The sequence below is a fragment of the Diabrotica virgifera genome, chromosome 8, assembly GCF_917563875.1.
Source record: "Diabrotica virgifera virgifera chromosome 8, PGI_DIABVI_V3a".
NCBI lineage: Eukaryota > Metazoa > Arthropoda > Insecta > Coleoptera > Chrysomelidae > Diabrotica > Diabrotica virgifera.
The window spans coordinates 30,033,393-30,060,794 of NC_065450.1; the positions used below are offsets into that span (position 1 = coordinate 30,033,393).

A 27,402-nucleotide genomic window follows, 5' to 3' on the forward strand; every position below is an offset into this window, starting at 1 on the left:
AAGTGGAAACGGGCTGCATTTTGTGTTGGAGGAAATGAGAAGAAATTAAAAGCATTTTTTGTCACTGTTTTAGCGAATCGTTTGTATCTCAGGGTTTCCAGAGAATCGTCTTTATTTCCGCCATATAAAGAGACGAAAAACGTTTGCCGACAACAGTGAGTAAATATGGCTCGACTTTACCACTGACAAATAATTATCCCTAAAGGTTTCTTACAAATAAAATAACCACCACTCGCATGAGGTGCTCTTACAAAACACACAAAATGCTTATCTAATTACAAAAATATAAATTTTACCCACAAGACTCTCAATAGTATTATCTAAAAAACTCAAAATACTTTTACAATTTTTAATACGACTGCACGTGACCAAACAGGTAGCACAACTGTAAGAATAATTTAAGTAGAGGGTGACCGACTGCTGTGTCACCCAGGATAAATTATAATAAAAGTAATAACAGGCAGATATCCAGTCCGGCACGGAAGAAACATGACATAACTGCAAATTTTGTCAATTCCTGTTTATTGCGCAATTAACTTAAATACTATGTAAAGATGATACAAAAAGACCGAACTGTAAAAATGTGCTGAGCCACTATAGGGTAGTTGCGTTGTTACTGAAATACGCACTATGTTAAATCTTGTTTCAGATGCATATTGACGCAACTGTAGATAGGGTTGAAAATGGGGCGATTAAATTAAGATAATGAAATTCGAACCAATATCGATGAAAATAAAAGCCATCGTTGTCAAAAAACAAACACCACACCGATGCTCCTGGACGATTACTCTTCATTTAATCCATATTTTAACTATTTAAAAATCGTTTTTTACTGTTCTCAAGAATTTTGCATTTTGCGGTTGCGTCATTCTTCTTCTGGACCGGCGAATTTGTCCTCAAACTTCTTGGGCCTTTTCTAAGTATGCTTAGGGTTCTAAGTTTTATAGTGGGGAGAAAGGTCAAAAATATTATTAGATTAATAATAGCATAGGAATGTTAAAATCATAATAAATTGTATGAATAAAAAATATATGTAGATAGAAAAGAAAGCCTAACGTTTTGTAGCGCTGTAGAACCTAGATAAATAAATAGAATTAAACACCTTTATAGTGGAAATTGTTCGCTAAAAAACCCTCTCCAAAATTGCTAGTGTTATTTTATTGTAAAATCAACTGAAAAAAAGTTATAACCTCCAAAAGGAAACTTGTTAAAAAATGTTTACTTATTTTTGTTTATATCTTTTTTGTTGGTCACTTGACGATAAAAAGTAATAGAAACAAAATAGGGAACTTGCAAATTTTTTTATTACATAATAATGTTCAGTTTTGTTTAAAAATGAGATTTCCAAAATTTCACGCTTCAAAAACTCGTAATAACTTAGAAATACATATTTGAAGTCTTCTGCGGTATAAAATAGTTTAAACGACCCGTGACGTCACATAGTTTTACATTAGTTTTTTTTTTCTCTGATTCTGGCTTTGGTTTAGAACTAGAACCTTTAGCCACGTAATTGTATTAACTTATCACTAAGTCAGGGGAGTAATGTGTAGTGTGTGTGTTGAGTAAGTGTCTTGTTACTTTGCAAAGTCGACGTCATTGTCTTTGCAAAGAGACGCTAATTGTTTCCGAACGTCTGCGGTCCCTCCGGTGAGTACCGATCCCACAAGGACAGAAACTATTTTTCATTTATTAATTTATATTTACATTAGTTATTATTATGGTTATATTTCACTGTGTCTAGGTACACGCTAACGTGTACGAAAATAAAAAAGTTAGGTACACGCGAATAGACGGCCGGAGTGTGACGTCACGGCCAACTGCGGCTATATTCAGTTTTCCAAACAAAGATTGTAAACACGTTGAAAAGTAAGGTTTTACCGAATCTCAAGACTTTTTAATTAAGGTAGTGTCGCCAAATAAGGCCAGTGTCTTAATTAGGCCAATTGCAAATATTTTCTTAAATATAGATATTATATATTAGAGGTCACCGTAAATGTCTTTCTCAGTCAAAATCGTCTACGCTATTCAGTCGGTAGTATCACATAGCAGCGCCAAGTAGACTAGACACGTGTTTGTTACGGTGCGGAAGTTCGTTTATAAATTTTAGGTAAGTTATAAAATTACTAAAATGGTACTTAATGAATATAAGCCAATTATTTTTTATTTGTAAAGCGATAGTAAATTAATACTTTTTAAGGAACTGGAACTGTTTTTTCTCTATTGCTTTTTATTATTTTTTTTATGTTAAATAAAAAAGTAGACAGTGTCCTAATAAAGCCAATTGTCCTAGATGTGTGTAAATGTGCGATATGTGTGCTTAATGTATTGACAAATTTTTGTTTTTAATATGAATAAAAGTTTCTTTCACTAAATTTTGTATTTGTTCTTTAATTCTTAGGTTTAAAATTTATTATCCACCTCAATTTGCGTAAAAAATGATACTGGCCTTCTTAAGCTACCAGTTCATAATACGGCCAAATATTCCAGATTTATTCAATGTTAAAATTTTATATTTCTTTATTTATTTAGTAAGTATTTTATCCTGAAATTCGATAGCTAAAATGTTAGACAATACGTATACAAGAGTTTTCTCCAATATTGTTCCTGAATAAAATATTACAGATATTTAAACGTTAAGGTGGCCTTAATTGGCGACCTTACCTTAGTATAAAATCTAGAAAAAATAAAATAAACTATAAAATGTAAAATTTCTGAAAATCAAATAAATTCTAACCTTACTTCACCTATAAATACATTTTATTGCTATTTATATAAAACATCATGATTTATTGTTTACACAACCTTGGAAAATTGTTTTAGTAACTATAACAATACATACTTACATATTGCAAAAAATGGAAATATTCTCTGTAAAAACTGAAAAAATAATAAAAAATACGAATTTGCCACACTAAACAACGTTTGTTTGGAAAGGTTTGGAAAAATCTGACATGACATAAGTCAATAAAAATGGACACTTCTACGTCATCACTCCGGCCGTCCATTAAACTTCATCAAGCCAGTGACGTCATTATTTAGCGTGCGCAGTGACTGTATATTTTGGTACATGCTATTTTGATATGTTTAGTGTTTGTTTGATAGAAAAATGTTTGTTAAGGGAAGGGAAGCAGAACTATTCAGATGTTTCAAACTTAATTGTAATAAATCAATGTATTTATAAAAGTATATATTTAGGTTAGCAAAATAAATATAAGTATTTAGTTGACATGACACGTACAAAATATTGTTAAAATAATTTTTATACGTAAGTTAATTATTATAATCAACTATTCTAAATGGGAAATAAGCCACAATTTAACTAAAAAAATGATTTTATTAACGTTTCGACGTCCAAATCGGATGTCATTGTCAAAATACAAAAATTAGTCAGATTAAATAAATTATTAGAAAAAATTTTTTACTACCAACAACATTTTTGTTTAATTATTAAATAATATTTAGTATTTTGACAACGACTTCCGATTTAGACGTCGTTTAGAATAGTTGATTACAAAAATGCCACAAGGAAATAGCTTCAGAACAAGTTAATTATTATTGTGAAAGCTTTAGGTCTTCCTTTTATTTTAATTTTGGACGGTAATACTATTTCACTTATAACTAAAAAAATATATATTAATTTGTAGTCTCTTAACTTTTTCATACTGTTTTAAAATGTTGTTAAACTCATTAAAACAACTAAATAATTGTCCACACTGTATAGTTAATTTAAAAACAAACACTAAACAAATAAAAAATAAGAAATCTGCTAATCAATATTAAAATTAAAGTGTAAACACAACGCGATTAAACAAATTCCAACACTCTTGACACTCTAACTTTTTTATTTGCGTACACGTTAGCGTGTACCTAGACACAGCGTTATATTTAGGTATATTCTTCTTCTCCTTCTTTAGTTTATTGGCCTCCACCTACTTGGGTATTTGGCCAGCTCGTCGTCGGGGAATAAAGTAAAAATATTTATATTCTAATTACATTTATCGTATGTCGTTGTAATAATATATACCAGTTTGTTGAGATTGGAGTTTGATACAGTTTTTGAAGGAAAGGAAAGAAGGTTTACTATTGAAAATAAAACCATTTTGTAAAAGTACAAATTTTCTATGAATAGTTCAAACGATCAAAAACACTTTTACCGTCACATAACTGTATTTTTTACTGACGTTTATAATGTCTAATTTAAAATTATATATACAATTGGTGTAGAATGTAAACATACAACGGCGTGACGTCACGACGCGTTTTGGGGTGGCTGGTATAAGTTGAATTTTTAGTCGTCTTTAGGGGCCAAACGAAAGACAAACAAAACTTTTTTATCTTTGATACAGGTTCTAAATTATGTTCTATTGTGATTTATAACATTTTTTCGAATTTAAAATTTTATGCAAGTTCCCTATTGTAGAAAATTTAATTTGCTACATTTTATGTTTTATTAGATTTTCCGTAGGGTTAATAGTTTACGAGATATAGCGCGAAAACACTTCACACCCCCTTTTCCAAGATGGCCGCCGGGGGACAAGGGCGGCGACCCCAAAAACTTGAACTTAAGCTTCTACTGATCCCCCCTACACATTAAAAAAAATAAAATTGACTCCTTTAACAAATGCAAGGTACGGCCTAAAAAATGTAACATTTCAATGGATTAATAATATTGTTGCTACACAGGTAATAAATGTCATTTTATACCGGATGTAACGAACACGCTGTGTTTTTTCCTTTAAGTTCAGAACACCCTGTGGAATATTATAGCATGGATAAAATATTGAAATTAAAACTCAATTGAATCGATTATTGTTGAAAGGGGGTAAGCACCGTTTTCAACTTTTCCAGTTATAGTAGAAAACCCTTCTCTCTTTCTGCATGCAAGTCATTTGGTGTTAAATGCAGTTTTGCAGTAAAAACTATATCCATGCAGTGCATCAGTGCCTGCTTTCTTTCAACAGCAAATGACACGGATAAAGAAAGAGAGAAGGGTTTTTCACTGTAACTCGAAAAGTAGAAAATGGCGCTTACCACCTTTCAACAGTAATCGATTCAATTGTAGCCTTAGGCATTCTTAACATTTTCTTTTTTGATTCATTTGCTTATGTTCGATAATAAAAAAAGTTAGGTACGTTAACAACTATCCATGTTCTTCATCAATACTGGGTATTTCTAAATAAGTGCGACAAAATTTAAGGGGCAATTCTGCATGAAAAAATAATGACAGTTTGCTTTATAAGCATAATGTCCGCAAATGCTTCGTTTCCGAAATAAGCGATGTTGAATTTTTTCTTACAAACTGATGATTAGTTTATTGCTCTAAAAAGGTTTCAGATCTGAAAATTAAATTTGGTAGGTTTTAAGAGGTAATTATTGCGCATATTTTGACATAAAATTAAGAATTTTATATTCACCATTGGCGTGCATGCGGGTATAAACATTTTAGATATATCCCGTATGCACGCCAATGGTGAATATAAAATTCTTAATTGCTTATCAAAAATGCGCAATAACTACCTCTTAAAACCTACCAAATTTCATTTGCATATCTCAACCGGTTTTAGAGCAATAAATAAATCGTCACTTTGTAAGAAAACATTCAACATCCCGTATCTCGAAAACGAATCGGACATATCGTTGCGGACATATGTTTTTGAAGCAAACGGTCATTAATTTTAATGCAGAATTACCCTTTAAAGTTTGTCGCACTTATTTGTGTTTAGAAAATCCTAGACATCAAACATGTCCCATTTTTAAGGTGTTCCTTTAATTTTGCCGGTGTGTGTATAATGTTAATTACATTGTTCGACTAAAATGTACAGTCCGTCCAATATATACTGAATTCGCTCTATCGAGATTCACTTTGACACTGACGTTAGTAATTTCTTCTTCTTGTAGTTTCATGGCCTCCACCTCTTAGGTACTTGGCCAGTCCTCGTATTTAGATAGACTAACTGGAAGGGAATCCTCTTTTCAAAGGGTCTGGATTTTTCCATATTCCCTTCGTTAAATTTATTGTGATATGATTTTCAAATAACTATTTTTATTTTATATTTTAATTTGAAATATTGTTAAAAATTGATTGATCTTTCTTAAGGTTTGGTCACTAATATTATGCAAGAGATTTTGTATTGAAATGGAGGTTGGACTTCCTATATTAACAAGTGGCTACCTACCCTTAGTAATATAGCACCACCCAACCTACGCCGCGAACATGCATTGGTTAAAGAATATAACAAAATAATGGACAGTCGCCAGCTTCTAGTCCACAACGACATCCCCGATATTCTTGGAAACCGTCTCCGATCCAGGTTACCCCCTCTACAATCTGCTCAAGCGCTGCAGCAATCCAACTTTGACTTAAATACCCGATGGAGAGAAGATTGGGAAAGTAGGACAGATCCGCATTACCATAGTCTACCGGACATCATAGGGAAACCTGGCGAATTTGAACGTCCCCGTAAGATTTGGGCAGCCCTTAATCGAATTCGAACAAACTGTGGAAGATGCGCCGACTCCCTCCACAGATGGGGTAAACTCCCCTCGCCTTCTTGTGACTGCGGTGCTGCAAGACAGACGATCAGTCACATTGTTCAGGACTGCCCACGCAGAGCATACACAGGCGACCCTATAGACTTTGTAATGGCAACCGAAGGGTCAATCGAATATATAAAAAAATTGGACATCTGTTTGTGATGCATTGTATAATGCATAAATCTAAATATATTCTGTGATATACTTAAGCCATACGCTAAATAAATAAATATTAACAAGTTCCTGATACAGGTCAAATTGATTTGTTTTGTTAATTGGGCATTCAAGTAACATATGAGTTATACTTCCTATTTGTCCACATTCACAAAAAGGAGTATCACTACAATTAATTTTAAATAAATGGTCTGGTGTGTGACAATGGCCCGTTCGCATTCTAATAATTGATGTCTAAGTGCCTTCGATCCACAAATGTGAATTTGTGGAACCAAGGGTTTATAGAAAAATCACTTTGGCATTGTTGATACCATTTCCCTTTAGTTTTAAACTGCTTTGTCCATTCAACTTTAAACTCATTTACAATTTTTTGTTTAATAAAAGGCAAAAAGTCAAATTTATCTATTTTAATGTCTGCAAGAACATTTAAAGTCTTGCCTATATTTGCCAATTTATCAGCCTCTGTATTCCCCTTTACTCCAGTATGGCCTGGAATCCAAGCTAAGATTATATTAAATCCTGCTTCCATTGACTCAATAATAAGTCTTCTAGTTAGGTTTACAATATGGTTGTTTGTCCCCCAGGTGGTGTTATGTAATTTTTGGATAGCACTTTTATTAGCATCTGAAAAAATTATTGCTTCTTTAATATCTTTTTCAATACAAACAGATACTGCCTTGTTAATTGCAATAATTTCTGCAGTGCATATTTGAGTGTGCTCATGTAATCTGGATGCATAGTTATAATTGATTGAAGGTATGTGTACCCCAAAACCTACTGTCCTCGACTCGGGATCTAAAGAACCATCTGTAAATACCCATGTATAATTTCCATATGAAGCTGAAAATTCATTAAGAAATTCCTGATGAGTATAGCTTTCCATTTTTTTGTGGGTTGAGAAAATTGTCTGAAATGTTCCCGTAAGATAATTCAGTTCGATCTGAAAGCAGGATTTAATGTTCTCTTTATATAGATTAATGAGGTATTTGTCAAAATTATTTTTGATTTCAATCAAATATGGTGGCTCTTGTGATTTCCAAAATCCTATTTTATAATTTACTTTGGTTCCCAACTCTGACAGGATTTCGTTCAATGGATTTTTCAGATCAGCTAGGATTTTCAGATAGAACTTAGCGCACAGTATTTTTCTTCTTGCATCTAATGAAATTTCTCCACTTTCTGCTAACAAAGCATTAGTGGGGGTAGATCTCGTACAGCCCGTGATGATTCGTAAAGCTTTAAACTGAATTTTATCTAATATTAAGAGTGGGGACTTACTACAGGGTTTTAATATTGCACATGAATAATCCAAATGGGGTCTTACGATTCCTTTATAAATTAATGAGAGTGTATGGGGGTTTGCTCCCCACCAGGTTCCACATATTGCCCTCATTATATTCAAACCTTTTTGAGCTTGTGTTTCGATACGTTTAATATTTTCAATCCAGTTAAGTCGATTATTGAATATTGTCCCTAAATATTTAATTGATTCTCTAATAGGAATTATCTCTTCCTCTATTTTTAACGGAATATTATTGGTGATGTTTTTCTTGTTGTTGCAGAGGATTTACCATGGGACAAGGGTAGTTTATTTTCTGTTAACCATTGAGTTATGTGAGTAAGACATATATTAGTTAATCTTATAAGATTATTTATATCTTCACCAACTGTTATGAGGGCTAGATCATCTGCATATTGAATTAGCCTGAAATTAGATGGAATAATGTCATGTAGCGCTTTGGTATATATGTTGAATAGTAGTGGGCTCAGGGGCGATCCCTGAGCCAGCCCTTTATCAGTGATGTTGGGTACAATTATTTGGTATTCCCTATCTCGGATATAAATATTTCTATTATTTAAGAATTCAAAAATTAGGTTATTATATGTATATGGTATTTTTAAATCCGCCATTTTTCTATATAAAAGGTAGATATCTATATTATCATAAGCAGCTTTTAGATCAAGGAAGACCGTTAAAACCGTCAAAAGCCGACAGCAATTCAAATTCTGACACCACTACCTTGTCAAAAAATCAATCAAATTTGAAATTCCAAATTATTAGCTATTTTTATCCAAATTTTCTCAGAATTAACTTCGGAATATAGTTCTTGCAGCTACGTGACAAAAATTATTGCAGAATTACTTTTTCTGTCTCAACTAAACGGCTTTTTCAGAGAACTCTGATATAAGTATATCATTCAACTTTGACAGTTTTTCGTAATCTCCGTTAGTAATTTCTTTTTTGAAAAGTTCAGTTGTCAGAAGTGACTGGAAATTACTACAAAACCAACGCACCTGCTCATATCCAATATTATTAATAGTAAACAGACATAAAAATAACATAAACCTTAGGCCAATCAATAATTATTTATTTACACCATTATAATGTATTCATAACAAATGAGAAAATTATTTATTGTACAAAATAAAAATATTTTGTAGAAATAAACTTCACAAAATTTTATGAGATTAGTAGACACTCCCACTATTTCTAATAATTCTTCTTTTTTTTAATGAAAGATTAAGTTGATTTGAGTTGATTTTAGCAGTTAATAGTGTGAGGTAGGAATTTTTGTGTTGTATGTTTCCTATTCCAAATGTGTCAAAAAAATCTCGCGAGAGCGAATGTAGTATACAACCGTTGCACGTCATCCGCGTCATAGCCCGTGACGTAACATGATACCAACACGAAATATTTAGGCGATAGGTCTGTTCATTTTTAGAATCATTTAGCCGAGTACACTGGAATTACAGCCACTAGACATATTTTATTATATACGCGTAGAAATAATATTTGAAGATTTCTATTAATATACATTTAAAGAAACATAGCCTAACTTGTTTCATTTAATTTGTATAAGTGGAATATAAAGCGCTTTTATAAAGCACACTTGTTCGGATTACATTCTAACTGCGATCGAACAAAGGTAACATTTTAGCCTAAATTGGTAACATTTATTTGACAGTTGTAGTGATGACACTTCATATTTTTGTTTTTATTCTTTACTATAATAGGGCAGTCAATGAGGGTATGTGGCTCCGAATTCCATCCTACTACATTGATTTACGTGATATTTTCACAGTAAGTAGGGAATAGCCCAAGAAACAAAGTCTACCCTATGCCGATGTGTGCTTTTGTCTTGGGGGCGGTTCCCACCTCTTCTCGGGGGTGGAAATTTTTTTGCTTAAATAACTACAGAACTTGCTAGAGAACCTAATACTAAGCAAAAACTGTTCTATAATTTTTTTTTCGAAAACTCAATATTTTTGAGTTATTCCTGGTTGAAAATTGGCCATTTTCATTTAAACATAACACCTTTTCACACGGTTTTTTGCGAATACCTTAAAAACTATGCATCTAACTAAAAAAAACGATATAAAACATTTTTGTAGCTTATAAAATAACAAAGAGATTCTTTCCTTCATGAATCTTCTAGTTATAACACAAAAAGAGATATGGTAAGTGAAAAAAAACTTGTTTTCTTGGTGCATGCTCAAATCAGTGTATTTAACTTGAAATAACAGAGTAACGGTCGATTTTAGGTGTATAATGCTACCAATAACTTTTGTTGTGCTTGAAAAGACCTTTAAAATAAGCAATATTAAATGTCGATTACATTCAAACTATGCGAGATAAACTGTAAAAAATTTGATGACTAACGTATTTTAAGAAAAAAATGAGAAGTATATTTAACCCCTCATCCACAAGAATTTAAATGCATCGTTTTCCTTCTACAATACATTTTACTATAGTGTTCTTTTTATGTTCAAAAAGTTGGGCGGGTTTAAAATGAATGGTTTTTGAAAAAAATAAGATAAATTATTGAGCGCATTTTTAAATTTTCTTAAAAATCTTCCTATTTCTCCATCATCATTCTCTTTGCCTTATCCCTATGCGGGGTCGGCTTCCCTAATTGCATTTCTCCACACAATTCTGTCTTGGGTCATATCAATGTTAATCCCCTTTACCAACATGTCCTGCCTTATCGCCTCCCCCCAGGTCTTCTTTGGTCTTCCTCTCCTACTCCTTCCAGGAATCTGCACTTCAGCTATTCTTCGTATTGGGTGATTAACGTCTCGACGTTGAACATGACCGAACCATCTTAACCTATGCTCTCTCATTTTGGCATCAATTGGTGCCACACCTAGACTTCCCCTAATATACTCATTTCTAATTTTATCCTTCTTTGTCACTCCACTCATCCATCTAAGCATTCTCATTTCCGCCACATGCATTCGTTGTTCCTCTTTCTTTTTCACTGCCCAACATTCAGTTCCGTACATCATAGCCGGTCTTATGGCTGTTTTATAGAATTTTCCCTTCAGCTTCATTGGAATTTTTCTGTCACACAACACACCACTCGCTTCTTTCCACTTCATCCATCCAGCCCTAATTCTACTGCATGCATCTCCATCTATTTCTCCATTACTCTGTAATACCGATCCTAGGTACTTAAAACTATTGCTTTTCACAATCATTTCACCATCCAAAGATACCATTTTATTTGTAGTAGCTCCATCTTTAAATGAACATTCCAAATACTCTGTTTTTGTCCTACTAAGTTTTAAACCTTTTTCCTCCAGAGCTTGTCTCCACTGTTCCAGTTTTTGTTCTAAGTCTCTTTCACTATTTCCTACTAACACGACATCATCAGCATACATTAAGCACCATGGAATGTTACCCTGTAGTTTCGCTGTTATCTGGTCCAAAACTAATGAGAATAAATACGGACTAAGCACAGAGCCTTGGTGCAATCCTACTTTCACATGAAATTTATCAGTCTCTCCCACACCTGTCCTAACACTAGTCGTTACTCCCTCATACATATCCCTCACAATCTTTACATATTCACCAGGGACTCCTTTCTTATTGAGTGCCCACCACAGAATCTCTCGAGGAACTCTATCATATGCTTTCTCAAGATCAATGAATACCATATGAGCGTTTGTTTCTTTACTCCTGTATTTTTCCATCAACTGCCTTATAATGAAAATTGCATCTGTTGTTGATCTACCCTGCATAAAGCCAAATTGATTCTCGGATATTTCGGTCTCTTCACGTATCCGTCTGTCAATTACTCTTTCCCATATTTTCATGGTGTGGCTAAGCAGTTTTATAGCCCTGTAGTTTGTACATTGTTGTATATCTCCCTTGTTTTTGTAAACAGGTACCAGTATACTGCTTCTCCATTCGTCTGGCATTTGTCCGACTTCCATAATTCTATTAAATAGACCTGCTAGCCACCTTGTTCCTGTCTCTCCCAATGCTCTCCATACTTCCCCAGGAATATCATCTGGTCCTACCGCTTTTCCTTTCTTTATTTTTTGAAGCGCTTGAGCCACTTCCTCGTTGGTTATTTTGGTGACCATTGCTGCTACTGTCTCCGTTGACTCTACAGGCTGTCTGTCAAATTCTTCATTTAATAAGCTGTCAAAGTACTTTCTCCATCTCTTTTTGACTTCCCTTTCGTGAACTAGTATTTTATTATTTTCATCTCGGATACATCTAATCTGATTAAAATCTTTTGCTTTCCTTGCTCTCTGTTTGGCTATTTTATATATCTTCGTTTCGCCTTCCCTGGTATCAAGTTGATCATATAGGTTTGAATACGCTTCTGCTTTGGCTTTTGCTACTGCTACTTTCGCTTCCTTTTTCGCCACCATATAGTTTTGAAGATCTGTGTCGGATCTGGTTTCTTGCCACTTTTTATATAATTTTCTCTTCTCTTTTATTTTTCCTTGTACTTCGTTTGACCACCACCAAGTCTCTTTATCCTCAAACTTTTTTCCTGACGTTTTCCCAAGTATTTCAATAGCAGTCTCTCTAATACTACTGGCCATTTTTCTCCAAATTTTATTAGGGCTTCCTTTCATGTTCCAACATATTTTTTCTACTATTCTTCTCCTGAATAGACCTTCTTTCTCATCTTTCAGCAGCCACCATTTGATTTTTTGTGGTCCTCTCCGATATTTTTGTTTAGTTTCGCTTTTTACTTCGATGTCCAGAACAAGCAGCTTATGTTGTTGGCTTACTGTCTCACTCACTATTACCTTGCAGTCCTTGCATTCACGTATGTCTTCTTTCCTTATCATGAAGTAGTCTATTTGGGATTGATGTTGTCCACTTTTGTAGGTAATAAGTTGAGTTTCTCTCTTTTTAAAGAATGTGTTAACAATCGCCATATCCAATGCTGTTGCTAATTCAAGCATGTCATCTCCAGCTTCATTTCTAGTTCCAAAGCCTAATCCCCCATGTATTGTTTCATATCCTGTCTTGGTTTGGCCCACATGTGCATTGAAATCACCTCCTATTATAACTTTCTCCTCTGCTGGAATATCACTCAGTACGTCTCCTAATTGATCATAGAAAGCTCTTCTTTCATTCTCACCCAGACCTGTTTGGGGAGCATACACACAAACAACATTCAATACCTCTTTATCAATTACAAATTTCACTGACATCATTCTATCACTCGTTCTTACAACTTCTACTACGTTACCTTTCATTTCACTATCAGCAATTATACCAACTCCATTTCTAGTGTTACTACTCCCTACATACCACAATTTGTATCCTTCACCTATTTCTTTCGCCCTTTGTCCTTTCCACCTAGTTTCTTGAATACAAGCAATTTGAACTCTTCTTCGTTTGAGCGCATCCACTAACTCCAGACTCTTACCTGTAAGACTACCAAGATTCCAAGACCCTATCCTGATTTTTCTAACCTGCAATGGTGTTCCCCCTGAGATAGTCCTCACCCGGAGATCCGAACGGAGGCTCATTTTACTTCCGGAACATTTTACCTCAGGAGATGCCATCATTTCAGTATAAGTTTTTACTGCGTTTGGAGAAGGTCTTTTCATTATTATGGCCTGAAAAGATTTTTGGATATTTGATGCCTGAATGCCTTTTCTATCAGCACCATACCCTGCCCTGCACGTTTAGCCAATACACCACCAATGCAACCAAAGTGCAGTATTACCCCACACCCGCCTGCATTTTTCTGTATAGGCCAGGATCCCTACTGTAAGGACTGCCCTATAAGCCAATGTATTGTTGCCCGTATCCCGACGCTAGGAGGCACGTACTTTGGTTATTTCGGGATAACTTCCTATTTCTCCATGTAACTCGAAAAAAACTTTTTTTTTTTCGAGTTTTTTTCGACTTCCTATTTCTCCATGTAACTCGAAAATGATAAGAGATGCCAAAAAAAAGATGCCATACAAAAATGTGGGTTTCTTCTAGATAAACATTTTGATTTTATTTTTTATAACAGTATCTCTTATTATTTTCAAGTTACATGGAGAAAAGGAAGATTTTTAAGAAAATTTAAATATGCGCTCTATAATTTGATCTTATTTTTTTCATAACCCATTCATTTTAAACCCGCTCAACTTTTTGAACATAAAAATAACACTGTAGTAAAATGTATTGTAGAAGGAAAACGATGCATTTAAATTCTTGTGGATGAGGGGTTAAATATACTTCTCAATTTTTTTCTTAAAATTCGTTAGTCATCAATTTTTTGCAGCATATCTCGCTTAGTTTGAATGTAATGGACATTTAATATTGCTTATTTGAAATGACTTTTCAAGCACAATAAAAGGTATTGGTACCATTATACATCTAAAATCGACCGCTTCTATGTTATTTCAAGTTGAATACACTGATTTGAGCATGCACCAAAAAAAAAACAAACTCTTTTTACCCACCATATCTCTTTTTGTGTTATAACTAGAAGATTGAAGAAGGAGATTGATCTCTTTGTTTTTTATGAGCTACAAAAATGTTTTATATAATTTTTTTAGTTAGATGCATTGTTTTTTAGGTATTCGCAAAAAACCGTTTGAAAAGGTGTTATATTTCAATGAAAATGGCCAATTTTCAACCACGAATAATTTAAAAAGTATTGAGTTTTCGAAAAAAAAATTATAGAACAGTTTTTGCTTAGAATTAGGTTCTCTAGCAACTTCCGTAGTTGTTAAACCAAAAAATTTTCCACCCCCGAGAAGGGGTGGGAACCGCCCCCAAGACAAAAGCACACATCGGCATAGGGTAGACTTTGGATAAGGAGATATTTTCAGGCTATTCCTAAAATTTCATTAAAATCCATGCAGTAGGATAGAATTCGGAGGCAAAAACCTGTTCTTGCTCTCATTGACTGCCCTATAAGTATTTGTTTTATTATATTTATTATGTTAACGTAAGATTATAACTTAATTCTTGTTTTCTATTTCTAAAGTGTTTGAAGTTATACTTCTTTAGGCGCGAGGGTGAAATTTTATTATTCTGGGCGCATGCGCACACAGACAGTATGCAGTTCGTTGCTAATCTTTCAAGTTGTGTATGTATCAGCGCAAATAAGTTATTAAAAGAATATATTATTAGTGTTTTTAATAAATGTATTATTTATTATAATTTTCTATCTTTGGATTTGTCTTCCTCGGGAGTAAGATAATAAAGTATCTATTAGAACATTTTTATCATTCACTTGATCTATTTGTCAACGTGATGTGTAATTATATCCGAGACGTCACCTAGACAGGGCTTGATAGCTTCGTTGGTAGAGCATTGGACCAGAGATCGAGAGGTCCCTGGTTCAAATCCCGGACGATTTATATTTTTTTATATAATTTTTGGTATTGTTTTAATAAAAAAATTTTGAAAGTGGTAGGTAAATATTAAAGTTAGTTTAATATTTAAATAAAATACAAATTAACTGTGAAGTCAACATTTATTTCGTTGAAATTATATAATAGTATAACTTCTTACGTGCGTACAAAGTACACACACATTTTTTTTATTTATTTACATTGAATATTAATTTGTTTTGTTGTATACACTTTCGCAAAAATGATGTGATATATTTGACTTAAAATGAATTCAAGAATTTTTTATACTTTGGCAACAATGTCAACTTAGATTTCTGATGTAGATAATGACGTGCAACGGTATGTGTATTGTACGGACTGTAGGTTTGTATTCGCGTTATATTGCCTATAGGCATAGAAACCTTGATAGCATTTTAACATAATATATTTATAATAAAATTACATTATCTAGTGACATTAGAATTAAGTACTACAGTTTCCCGATTAAAACTCGTTCCTTATTTTCATTGCGGCAAACTCTTCAATGACATTGTCTAGGTTGATCCTCTTGGCACGTGCATTTTCAACAGAAAGTGTGTTAAGCTGCTAAATCGGTCTTGTCCCATTGAATTATTAATTCATTCATAATATTATTTCATTCATAGGAGATTCTGACCAATAGAAAGCTACAGAAATCTAAATTAAAGTGATAATTTTTGATAATTGTCCGTCGTCAAGTATATTACGTCAGATGCCCTTAGTTGCTATGAAAAAATACATTCAGTGACATTAATGACAATTAATGTTTTAAAAATTATAAAAGTGATGACTTTCAAGCGTCTAATATTTATAACAACTGTGTGTTTAATGATTAACTATTTATATGGGAAATAAGCCACAATTAAAATCAAAAATATAATTTTATTAACGTTTCGACGCCCAAATCGGGTGCCGTTGTCAAAATACAAAATATTACTAAAATAAACAAAAATGTTGTTGCTAAGCAAAAAAATTCTTCTAATTTATTTAATCTGACTCATTTATATTGGCAATTCAGACATATATTATACATTTTAAAGTAGAAGACTTTAAAATGATTTTGCCAATATTTATGAGTTGCGTTCCTGGGACGACTTACTGAAAGATAGTTCATTCGATGACATGAAATCAACCTTATATAATAGCTTCAGAACAACATGTGTGTTTAATTGTACTAATTTCTACTTACATAAGTAAATTACAATAACATTTTGGTTTTGAACAGTTTTATTCATGAAATAATCGCAACAAATTGCACTCGATCTCTAAAATTAATATAGAATTTTAGAGCTCTTGTGCAATTACTACTGATAATTCTTGATTAATTTTAATTTTGAATACGACCTCTCAGCATTGGCCACAGTTATAGGGACGGTCAGATAAATTACACAAGCTGTACAAACATCAGGGTAGGTTGAAGACAACTTGTTGTGATTTATGATTAACATGTCTGATTAGTATGCCGTGTACTTGTTACAACAGGACAACTCGAAGTAGAATTTGACTGAAAGCACTTTGAAAAGTTTATTTGGCCTCGTTATAATCTAAGCACGGCCAACCATAAGGGCGCCAATGCGGGGCCCCCTTAGCTGGGTGCCCCAAGCACTGCCCCGGTTGCCCCAATGGTAGTTATGGCCCTGTCTCCATTGTCCACGCAAAGCAAACAAGTCTCTTTGTCGATTTGGTTACTGGCCATTAGACCAAAAACTTGTCGGCAAAAACTATGAAAGCTCAGTTCTATTTCATTTTCGCAAACGGACGAAAGTACGGACATCATGGAGTCGTTGCCAGTATCTGTCGTGAATTTCAAACAGGGTATGACTCAAGGTTTATCCCCAGCGTGTACTATCAAATGATTTTGCAATTCATCTGCTCTACTAAACTGCTTACAACATATTTCGCACTTGTAAGGTTTTTCGCTACTATGCATTACAGAATGCAGTTTTAAGTTACCTGCTGTAGTAAACTGTTTTAAACAAATTTTGCACTTGTAAGGTTTTTCCCCAGAGTGTACTCTAAAATGTATTTTCAAATTATTTTTATGAGAAAACTGCTTAAAACAAACTTCACACTTGTAAGGTTGTTCCCCAGTGTGCACTCTCAAATGTTTTTTTAAAGAATCTTTTTCACGAAATTGCTTAAAACAAATTTCACAGTTGTAAGGTTTTTCCCCAGTGTGCACCTTCAAATGTTTTTTCAAATAACTTAATGTAGTAAACAGCTTAAAACAAGTTTCACACTTATAAGGTGTTTCTCCAGTGTGCGTCTGTAAATGATTTTTCAAAAAACTTGCAGTACTACACTGTTTTAAACAAGTTTCACACTTGTAACGGTTTTCCCCAGTGTGCACTCTCAAATGTATTTTCAAGTCATCTGCTCTTCTAAACTGCTTACAACAAATTTCACATTTGTACGGTTTTTCCTCAGTGTGCACTGTCAAGTGTATCTTCAATGATCTTGATTGAGAAAATTGTTTGAAACAAATTTCACACTTGTAAGGTTGTTCCCCAGTGTGCATTCTCAAGTGTGATTTCAAATTACTTGAACTACTAAACTGTTTTAAACAAATTTCACAGTTGTAAGGTTTATCCCCAGTATGCACTCTCAAATGTTTTTTTAAGCTAGTTGCTTCAGTAAACTGTTTAAAACAAAGTTCACACTTGAAGGGTTTTTTTCCAGTATGGCTTCTCAAATGTCTTTTCAAAGTACCTGCTTGGCTAAACTCCTTAAAACAAATTTCACACTTGAAAGGTTTATCCCCAGTATGTACTCTCATATGTATTTTCAAATGACTTGGAGTAGGAAACTGTTTTAAACAAATTTCACACTTGTACGGCCTTTGTGCAGTCGCAACTTTCGTATTTTTATTTGATGTTTTCCCTTCAGCGTGTTGTGTTATATAATTTCCTTCGTAAGATGAATCTTCAATTAGTGTCTCCTTAACTTCCATTTTGTGCTCGTCTTGGAGATAACCTAAAATACAAATAAACTATATATGAAAATTTGAGTTGTCAAAAGAATACACCGAAAAAAGAGACGAGGCTCGGAAAATGACATATTAGAACGGCTCGAAAGGCATATCAGTCACGGAGAAACAAGAAAGTTCTATCATCAAATAAATATTATTAGAAACGAATCCAAACCGAGAATCAACTTCATATTGTAATGATAAGGAAGGTAACTTACTTACCAACAAAGAGGATATCCTGTTACGATGGGTAGGGCACTTTCGAGAATTGCTCGAAGGGGAACCTGCTAACAACATAGAGCTGGAATACCGAACTGAGGAACTCGTGAAACCCCCCTCGGTAGAAGAAGTGAAAATATGTGTAGAAAAACTAAGGAACCACAAAACCCCAGGCAGCGATGGCATCCTAGCAGTCATTTAAGCTCGGTGGGGAGCAGATCTCCAAGATGATGCGAGAAATTGTTTGTACAATTTGGTCTGAGAAGCAAATGCCCGAAGAATGGAGCTTAGGCTTAATATGCCCGTTACACAAAAAGGGAAACCAACTGGAATGCAATAATTACCGCGGAATAATTTCCCTAAATACAGCATACAAGATATTGTCAAACATTTTGCACGAGCCATTGAAGCCTTATACCGAAACGTTTCTAGGAGAATATCAGGCAGAATCCTGAGCCTTCATATCTGAGTCTCTGTGCCTTGATAAATCTAACGAAGTCTTCTCCTTTCAGAAGTTCTCTTACTTCGTGGTTCATGAGTTTTCTAAATTAATTATTACCTAAGTTTAGTGGGCCTGCTATCCTCCGAATTATTTTCCTCTCTAGGATCCTCAATCTTTCTTCCTCTTTCTGTGTCAGACACATTACTTCAGCACCATATGTGATTACTGGTCTAATTGCTGCTTTGTAAATTTTCAGTTTAGTATTCTGAGTAAGCTTATCTCTGAAGAAGTTATTGTATTTCCAGTAGGTTCTGTTTCCTGCATGGATTCTTTCATTAATTACGATGCTTCTATCATTAGTTCCATTAACTGAGACTCCAAGATATTTAAAATGTTCTACCTTTTCGAACTCATATTCACCAATATTTAAACTTGTCACATTAACTGGATTTTTTTTCTTGAGGATATTAGGTATTTTGTTTTGTTTTGATGTATTTCTAAACCCCCTTTGGATGCTTCCTTGCATAACTTCGTAAATTCTTCCTTTAAACTTTTTAGGTTTCTGCTAACTAATGGTATGTCGTCAGCATACGCCACAAGTTGCGTTACAGGGTTGTTTCGTTTTAAACATTTTGTTTTAAACATGTTTTAAGCATTTGTTTATGTTAAATACTAGAAAGTCGAAGGAGCCAATTTGACCCCTGTTGCGATTTGAAGTTATTGTAATTCATTTATTTGAGGCAATAATAATTTGATATTTTACGACTTTTAATATTTTGATACAAAGCCTTATTTAACACAAAAAAATATTGTTTACTAAATTTATTAACTGGTTTTTCTAACAAATCTACCATAGAAGTCTAAAAGGGCCAAATTGGCCCTGTGTAAGATATTATCGTTTTCTGGGAAATTCGACGAGCCTTTTAAATTCCTGTCGGATGGGTAAAATTAAATATGTATGTATGTTTATTATAAATGGTTACCCTTATACTGGTACTGATCATCTACGTAATAAAGATACAATTGTTGGTGAACACAAGTTTTTTTTTTTTTTTATTATCTCCCTTTATTGACAATCAGATATAAAACAAACATCTATAAGTCAATTTGTTGGTCTTACATTAAATTAAATTATTGTAAATGTGGTGACGTGGAGAGGTAAACATCCAGCGATGTTTCCTCAGTTACCTCTTAGGTCGGAGGGCCAGCTTCTTCTTAGTCTTCTATTGTGGACAGGTTGCAGTAGTGGATGAAGTAGTGGATTAGGATGGTCTTCTAGTTTGTTGTGGTGTTTTCTGTTGTTTTCTCGGATGACTTCGGTTACATATGGAATTTTTAGATCTGTGTGTAGAGTTTGGTTTGATACATACCATGGTGCATTAACTATTGCTCGAAGTATCTTGGATTGCGCTCTCTGGATAATCACAGTATTGGATTTGCTAGCACAGCCCCACAGTTCAATGCCATAAGTCCAGATTGGCTTTATCACTGCTTTATATATTAGCAATTTGTTTTCTATTGAAAGATGGGAATTTCTTCCAATGAGCCAGTAAAGTTCTTTGGTTTTTAGGTCAAGTTGCATTCTTTTCTTTGTTATATGGTGTTTCCAGTTGAGTTTATTGTCAAAGTGTAGCCCTAGATATTTGACTTGATTACTTTGTGGTATTTTTATTTGATTGATGGTTACTGGTGGGCAGGTTCCAGTCCGGAGAGTGAATGTTATATGGGATGATTTTGTTTCGTTTACCTTAAACTTCCACTTCTTCAGCCATATTTCAAGTGAGTTTAGATGCTCTTGGAGATTTTGTGTTGCTGCAATAGGATCGTCATGCTTGGCAAAAATAGCAGTGTCGTCTGCAAATGTCCCGATGGTTGTTTTATCATTTGTAGGCAAGTCATATGTATATAGTATGTACAATAATGGTCCTAGTATGCTCCCTTGTGGTACGCCAGAGTGAATAGGCTTGTATTCCGAGACTTCTTCATTAACTTTTACTTTAAACTGCCGTTCGTGTAGGTAGGCTCTCAGTAGGTTGTAGTAACTTGCTGGAAGAATTCTTTTTATTTTGCATAACAAGCCTGGATGCCAGACTTTGTCAAAAGCCTGACTGATGTCTATAAAGGCTGCTGTGCAGTACTGCTGATTTTCAAGTGACTGGTTAATGGCGTTGACTATGCGATGGCATTGTTGTATCGTTGAATGGCTTTGTCGAAATCCGAACTGATGATCTGGGATCCAATTTTGTGGATTTATTTCTGCATTTATTCTGTTTAGGATAAGTCTTTCAAGCAACTTGGAGATTGTTGGTAATAAGCTGATAGGCCTATATGATGAGACATCTAGAGGGTTTTTGCCAGGCTTTGGTATCATAATTATTTGTCCAATTTTGAGTGCTTTGGGCCAGTAGTCACATCTAAGTATTGCATTGAATATGTGCAGTAGTTTAACTATGCCCTTTTTGGGTATTTCTTTTAACATTTTTGCGGTTATCAGATCTTCGCCTGGTGCCTTCTTTGGGTTTAGGGTGGCAATTACGTCTCTAATTTCTTTTGGAGTAAATAGTTTTATTCGGTCCTGTATCTGTAGTGGTTCTTCTAATATTTGGTTCGCTTCTGGTACTTGGTCGTCATTTAGTGGAGTAAAAACTTCTGCTAAATACTCGGCAAATAGGTCAGCCTTTTCTTTATCACTTTTTGCCCATGGTCCTGGTGGTGTTGAATTTTTACGTATTGGAGGTAATGCTGTTATTGGCTTTCTCTTACTTTTTATGGGCTTCCATATAGAGTTGTCTTGTCTTGAAAGATTGGTGATATAATTCGTAAATGACTCATTTTTGACTTCTTGCAGCTTTGATTTTAATTTGTTGCTGATGCGATTGTATCTTGTTCTGCTGTCTGGTGTGTGTGTTCGTTGCCATGCAGATCTGGCCTTTCTTTTTTCAGCTACCAGTTTTTTTATTTCTAAAGGTATATTACTTATGTTTCTGTTGGGACTACTTTGTGGGGTAGCTGATTTAGCTGCATACTGTAGTATGTTTATAAATTTGTTATAGTCCTCTTCTATTTCTTCCGGTTTTTTCAGCCTCGTTGTTATTTCGATAGTATCGTGAATTATTTGTCGGTAAGTGTCCCAGTTTGTTTTATTGTTGTGCAGGTGGAGTTTTGGTTTTTTAGTGATAACTGTTGTACTTACCGTTGCTATTATTGGGCTATGGTCAGTAGTTAGGTCATAGCTTGGTGTTATATCTGTATAAGTTATACCGATACCGTTTGTTATGAAGAAGTCCAATAAATCTGGTTTTTTGTTGGGATCGGTCGGCCAGTATGTTGGTGTTCCCGTTGAGATAAATGAGTAATTCTTATTTTGTATAACATGTGCCAGTTCTCTGCCTTTTGTTGTTATAAGTCGTGACCCCCACAAGGTATGCTTGCTGTTGTAATCTCCCCCAGCAATGAATTTTGGTCCTAAAGTTTGGAAAAATTCTTCATAGTGTTCTCGTTTTAGATTATGGCGAGGAGGGCAGTACACAGCTGTTACGTTGACATTATATGGAAGTGCTTCAACGCTTACTGTCGTTGCTTGTATGTGTTCTTCTTTGTACTTCAGTAGTTCATGATGTTTAATATTTTCTTTGATGAGTATTGCTGTACCTCCGTGGGCTGTGCCGTCAGGATGCTCAGTATGATATAGTTTATATTTAGGTATGTTAAAATAAGTTCTGTTTGTGAAGTGTGTTTCACTAATTAAAAATATGTCAATTTTATTTATGTCTAGAAATATTTTCACTTCTTCTGTATGGCTTGGAAGGCCGTTGGCATTCCATTGGGCTATTCGAAGAAACTTAGCCATTTATTTCATTTTGTTCATAAGCATGGTAAGCATGTTGAGGACCATGCTATTTTGTTGGATTAGTTGGTTGAATAGATTCTTGAATTCTTCCAAAAACTTGTTTAACACAGTGGTTGTATCTTCTGTTTGGTTGCGTTTAGTTACTTCAGCATAGCTCATGCCCTGGGGCAGTGGATTGGATAGTTGTTGTGTGTTTCTTGTGTATATATCATTTGTGTAGATTGCTGATGGGTTTTGATGCTCTCCATTGTTTTTATTGCTTCCTTTGGTAAGTTTCTTATAGTGATCACATCCCTTGTAATTGGCTGGGTGGCCTCCATTGCATAACGCACATATGGCTGGCGTCTCCTTTGACTTTTTGCACGTGGTGGTATTGTGTGAGCCTCCGCATTTTACACAGACGTATGGTTTATTACAATATGATTTGGAATGTCCATATTGTTGGCATCTCATGCACTGTATTATACTGTTTTTTTGAGTTCGTGGAGGTTCTATGTGTACTACTCTGTTCTGTAGGCCTGTTATATTATAGACATCTTTGTTGTTTTGCGCGGGTTCTAAATCTACAAAGAAGAGATTAAGTGGTTCTTTGGTTTTTTGTTGTTTTACATTAACTATGTTTCTCACTTTGTGCCCTAACTGAGATAGCTCACTTTTTATGTCATCAGTATTGGTTGAGTGATGTAAGTATCTGATCACGATTCTGTAGGCTCGTTCTTCTTTTAGTTGGTACGTGTGATGGTATATATTTTTTTCCTTGAACTCCTTAACCAATTTTCGGTATATTTCTGGTGTTTCACAATTTATTTTGACAACGTTGTTTATTAAACTTTTTGTCTGGTATTCTTCTTTTTTGGCTATTTCCTCTAATTGCTTTGTCATCTCTTTGAAATCCTGTACCCCGTGTACAAATATTGGTGGAGGTTTTGGTATTTTGTTGGTTTCGACGTTTCCAATATTTTCTTCTGTTTCTTTCGACAGCGGTTGGAATCGGTTACCTGTTTCAATTTCGCTTGGATTTGGTTTGTTGTTATGTATTTTCTTTCTTTTATTGCTTCCCATGACTTGCCAAGCGTTTTTACTGTTTGTCTGATTTTCTTCTTCATCTTCGCTGGTTGATGTCATATAGTGAGTTTCTCTGTCTTCGATATTTGCACTATTTTTACTTGATGTCGGCATTTGCTGCTGAACTGGTTGAGAGCTGAACTGGTTGGTATTTACTGTCTGTATAGGAGTTGTATGATACTGTTGTTGCATAGTTGGCATATTCATGTTCATTGCATTTTCTGGTTGCTTCATCATTGTTGGCTGCCACTGTAGTTGGTTATTGGTTGCTTGTGGTATTTGTAAATTTATTGGATCACTCTGTATGTTTTGTTGTTGATAAACTGGTTGTCCATTTCTGAACCCAATAAGATTCCCCGAAGGGAACATATTGTTTTGTTTTTCTCACTTATTGCTAATGGGTTTTTTTTATTGTTGTTGATAAGATAATTAGAATTCTTAATCACCGGTTTTTCGGAGCGCTTTAACGATGTTTACACCTCGATGGCCCAACGACGACGGTGAACACAAGTGAACATAAAGATACAATTGTTGGTGTAGAGGACCAAATGACGCGTCTTTATACTACAAAAGAAACTTCAAGACGATGGCCTATGTACGTGTTTTATAATACTCTTGACTTGGAAGCAATAAATGCATGGATTATTTATAAAGAAATAACTGGAAGTAGACTCAGTCTTCGTAAGTTTATTCTTCGTCTTTATTTACTAAATTTACCGTTCAAAATAAGGCCGGAAGTGGACTAACTGACTAATTCTAAGTAACTTTAGTTATACAAGGTTTTTTCACTTTTCAGCACTTCTCAGATTATTTGCGAGTAAATATTATTCGTCTATGTGAAGAATTATGGGCCCCATCCCTTGCTTCCCGAAATCTGGAACTACGCCTAGCGCAACACCAGGTCAACCAACAATTATCACTGTTATTATCCAAAAACGAAACAAATATTAGTTGAAAATATTTTGTAAAGGAAATCATACTTCCAATTATTGCCACGGCTGTAACAAGGCAATGTGTGGCAAATATCAAAAACTGCAAACTGTATGGTGTTCCGAATGTTTTTGATAGGCAGCGAATGTGTTAAACAATGAAAGTAAAAAATAAAATCAGATTCTATTGTCTAGAGTAGATTTAATTTCTTTAAACTGAGTTTTAATTGACTAAAGAATGTGGGGCCAAAATTATCCCTTCAGGCTTTCTAGGTAGGTATGCTAAGCCAGACTTTCTAGTGTTAAAACAGTTTTTTTTAAACAGTTTAAAACGCTTAAATTAAATAAGCGTTGTTTTTCATTTTCTTTATTAATATAATAAATAAATATGAAAACAATTCTCAAATACATTATACAAACTTTTTAACATACATATTATTTATTTATTAATAAAGGGAACGTAACAAAAATTGGAAAACTTAAAATATTTTGCATATAAAGAGTTAATAAATTTCTCAAAACTGATCCAGTCTCATAGTAATCTTGTAATCTAAAATTATCGATCTGATATCTGATCAGTCACGTCATCACTGATGAAATTAAGCTCTTTAAAAATTGAAACCAACTTAGCAGCCTTGACGTTGCCTAGCTGATTACGTAGTTTGGAATGATAAATCGTATGTTGAGGAAAATAGTCTTTTTATGTTGGCTGAGGATGCATTAGCTGTGTGGAGATGTTGAGCAAGTTCCAATCCTGTAGTATTTATACTTTTCATAGAACCCCACCATGTCTATGGTATTACATTCTCAGTTAAATGTTTAGAAAACATATATGGTTTAAAGGGTACACACTTTGCCTGGTAATTAATAATAATTGACAAAAAACGTTTTTTGCAACCCTGAGTTGCGACGTCGATGTTATAATTGTACCTCTTATTTCTGTAGCTGTTATTGTTCCTTCTATGGCGACATTAAATAGTGACGTTGATAGAGAGTCGCCTTGTCGTACTCCACTTCTTCTTCTTCTTCTTCTTTTGGCATCATAACCCTGGATGGGTCTTTGCCTGTCTGGCTATGTCCTTCCATCGAGGAAGGTTGCTGTTTCGCAGTCTTCGTCATACCATTCTTTTTGCCTTTTTATTTCTTTGTAACTTATTACTTTTTTTGCTGCTATCGAAATGTGACCCTTTATTTCTTTCCACGTTTCCTCTATGTTATTAGGGTTAGAAACTTTTAAATTTGCTTCAAACTCTTTAGAATAATCTTTCTGAACAGTATCCGAATCTATGTAGTTTCCTTACGTTCCAGTTGATCCTCGTACTAGCCATGTTACCTTATGTTCTTTTTTGTGTTTGAAGTGTGTGCTCATTATAAATGTGTCTGTTACTGTTGCTAGGTTACAAAGCATTCTCCCATTAGTATTCGTAATTGTGCGGAGAGTTTCCTTACCAGCGACGTCCTTGTTTATATCTTTCTTTCCTATCATTGAAATCAACTAGTAAAATTAATATGTCATTCTTGGGTATATTTGCATATATCTCTTTGAGTTTCTCGTAAAAATTGTTTTTGTCTTCTTCTTTCGCAGTCTCGGTGGGAGCATATGCATTAATGAATGTTAAATTAGATTGTTTGTTCTTTATTCTGACATAAGATAATCTTCCACATATTGCTTTGAAATCTATCACCTTGTCCCTTAGTTTGCTGCTAATTAGGAAGGCTAATTATGTCCTTGTTGGTATCTCCTTTTTTACTATTGCTCCTTGATCTTTCCATCGAATTTCTTGTAGCGCTAAGATTTCGATCTTGTACTTTTCCGTCTCATTCGCCAGCTCTTCCATTTTCCCTGCTCTTAATAAAGTCTTAATATTCCATGTTCCTATTCTTATCCTGTTAGTTTTTCTTTTACTTCGCTTTTTGAAGTGAAAACTTCTTTAGAGACGTTGTGCGATTTTTGTATAGGGGAAAAGCATTGAATTCGCGACCGCCACCGCTTATGTATATATTATGTGTATGAGTGTATATATATAAATTGTATACACGTACTTAAATTTAAAATAAATGTAAAACCTATTTTTGGTTGAAGAAAAAGGATTTATTTCGCGACCGTCATCTCTTCGGTGAAATAAATGTTGTACGTATATTTATTATGTGTATGTATATATAAATTGTATAGAAGTATTTAAATTTAAAATAAATGTAAAACCTATTTTAGGATGGGAAAAAGGATTTATTTCGCGACCGTCATCTCTTCGGCGAAATAAATTTTGTACGTATATTTATTATATGAATGTATATATAAATTGTTTAGAAGTATTTAAATTTAAAATAAATGAAAAATCTATTTTGGGATGGGGAAAAAGGATTGATTTCGCGACTGTCATCGCTTCGACGAAATAAATTTTGTACGTATATTATTGTATTAGCGAATACTATATTAGCGTATTGTATAGTATTGAATTAGCGACCATCATCGCTTCGGTGAAATAAATTTTTGAAGGGAAAACTTCTTTAGGGACGTTGTGCACCATTTAGATGGGGAAAAGTATTTAATTTACGAGCGCATCGCTTCGGCTAAATAAATTTTTGAAGT

General features: G+C 34.1%; 1 protein-coding gene across 3 annotated transcripts in view; it reads right to left on the minus strand.

Annotated features, from left to right (window-relative positions):
• Window positions 1–27,402, minus strand: part of LOC126889850 (zinc finger protein 235-like) — a 204,985-nt gene that overhangs the window by 157,895 nt on the left and 19,688 nt on the right. Inside the window, exon 2 of one of the 3 annotated variants that reach the window (XM_050658540.1) lies at window positions 16,202–18,312. The exons of the other annotated variants lie outside the window; for them this stretch is intronic. Coding sequence (XP_050514497.1) covers window positions 17,162–18,312 — 1,151 coding nt within the window. The 3' untranslated portion in view covers window positions 16,202–17,161. Of the gene's footprint in view, window positions 1–16,201; window positions 18,313–27,402 lie in introns of those variants that run through there. 3 annotated transcript variants of the gene reach the window in all.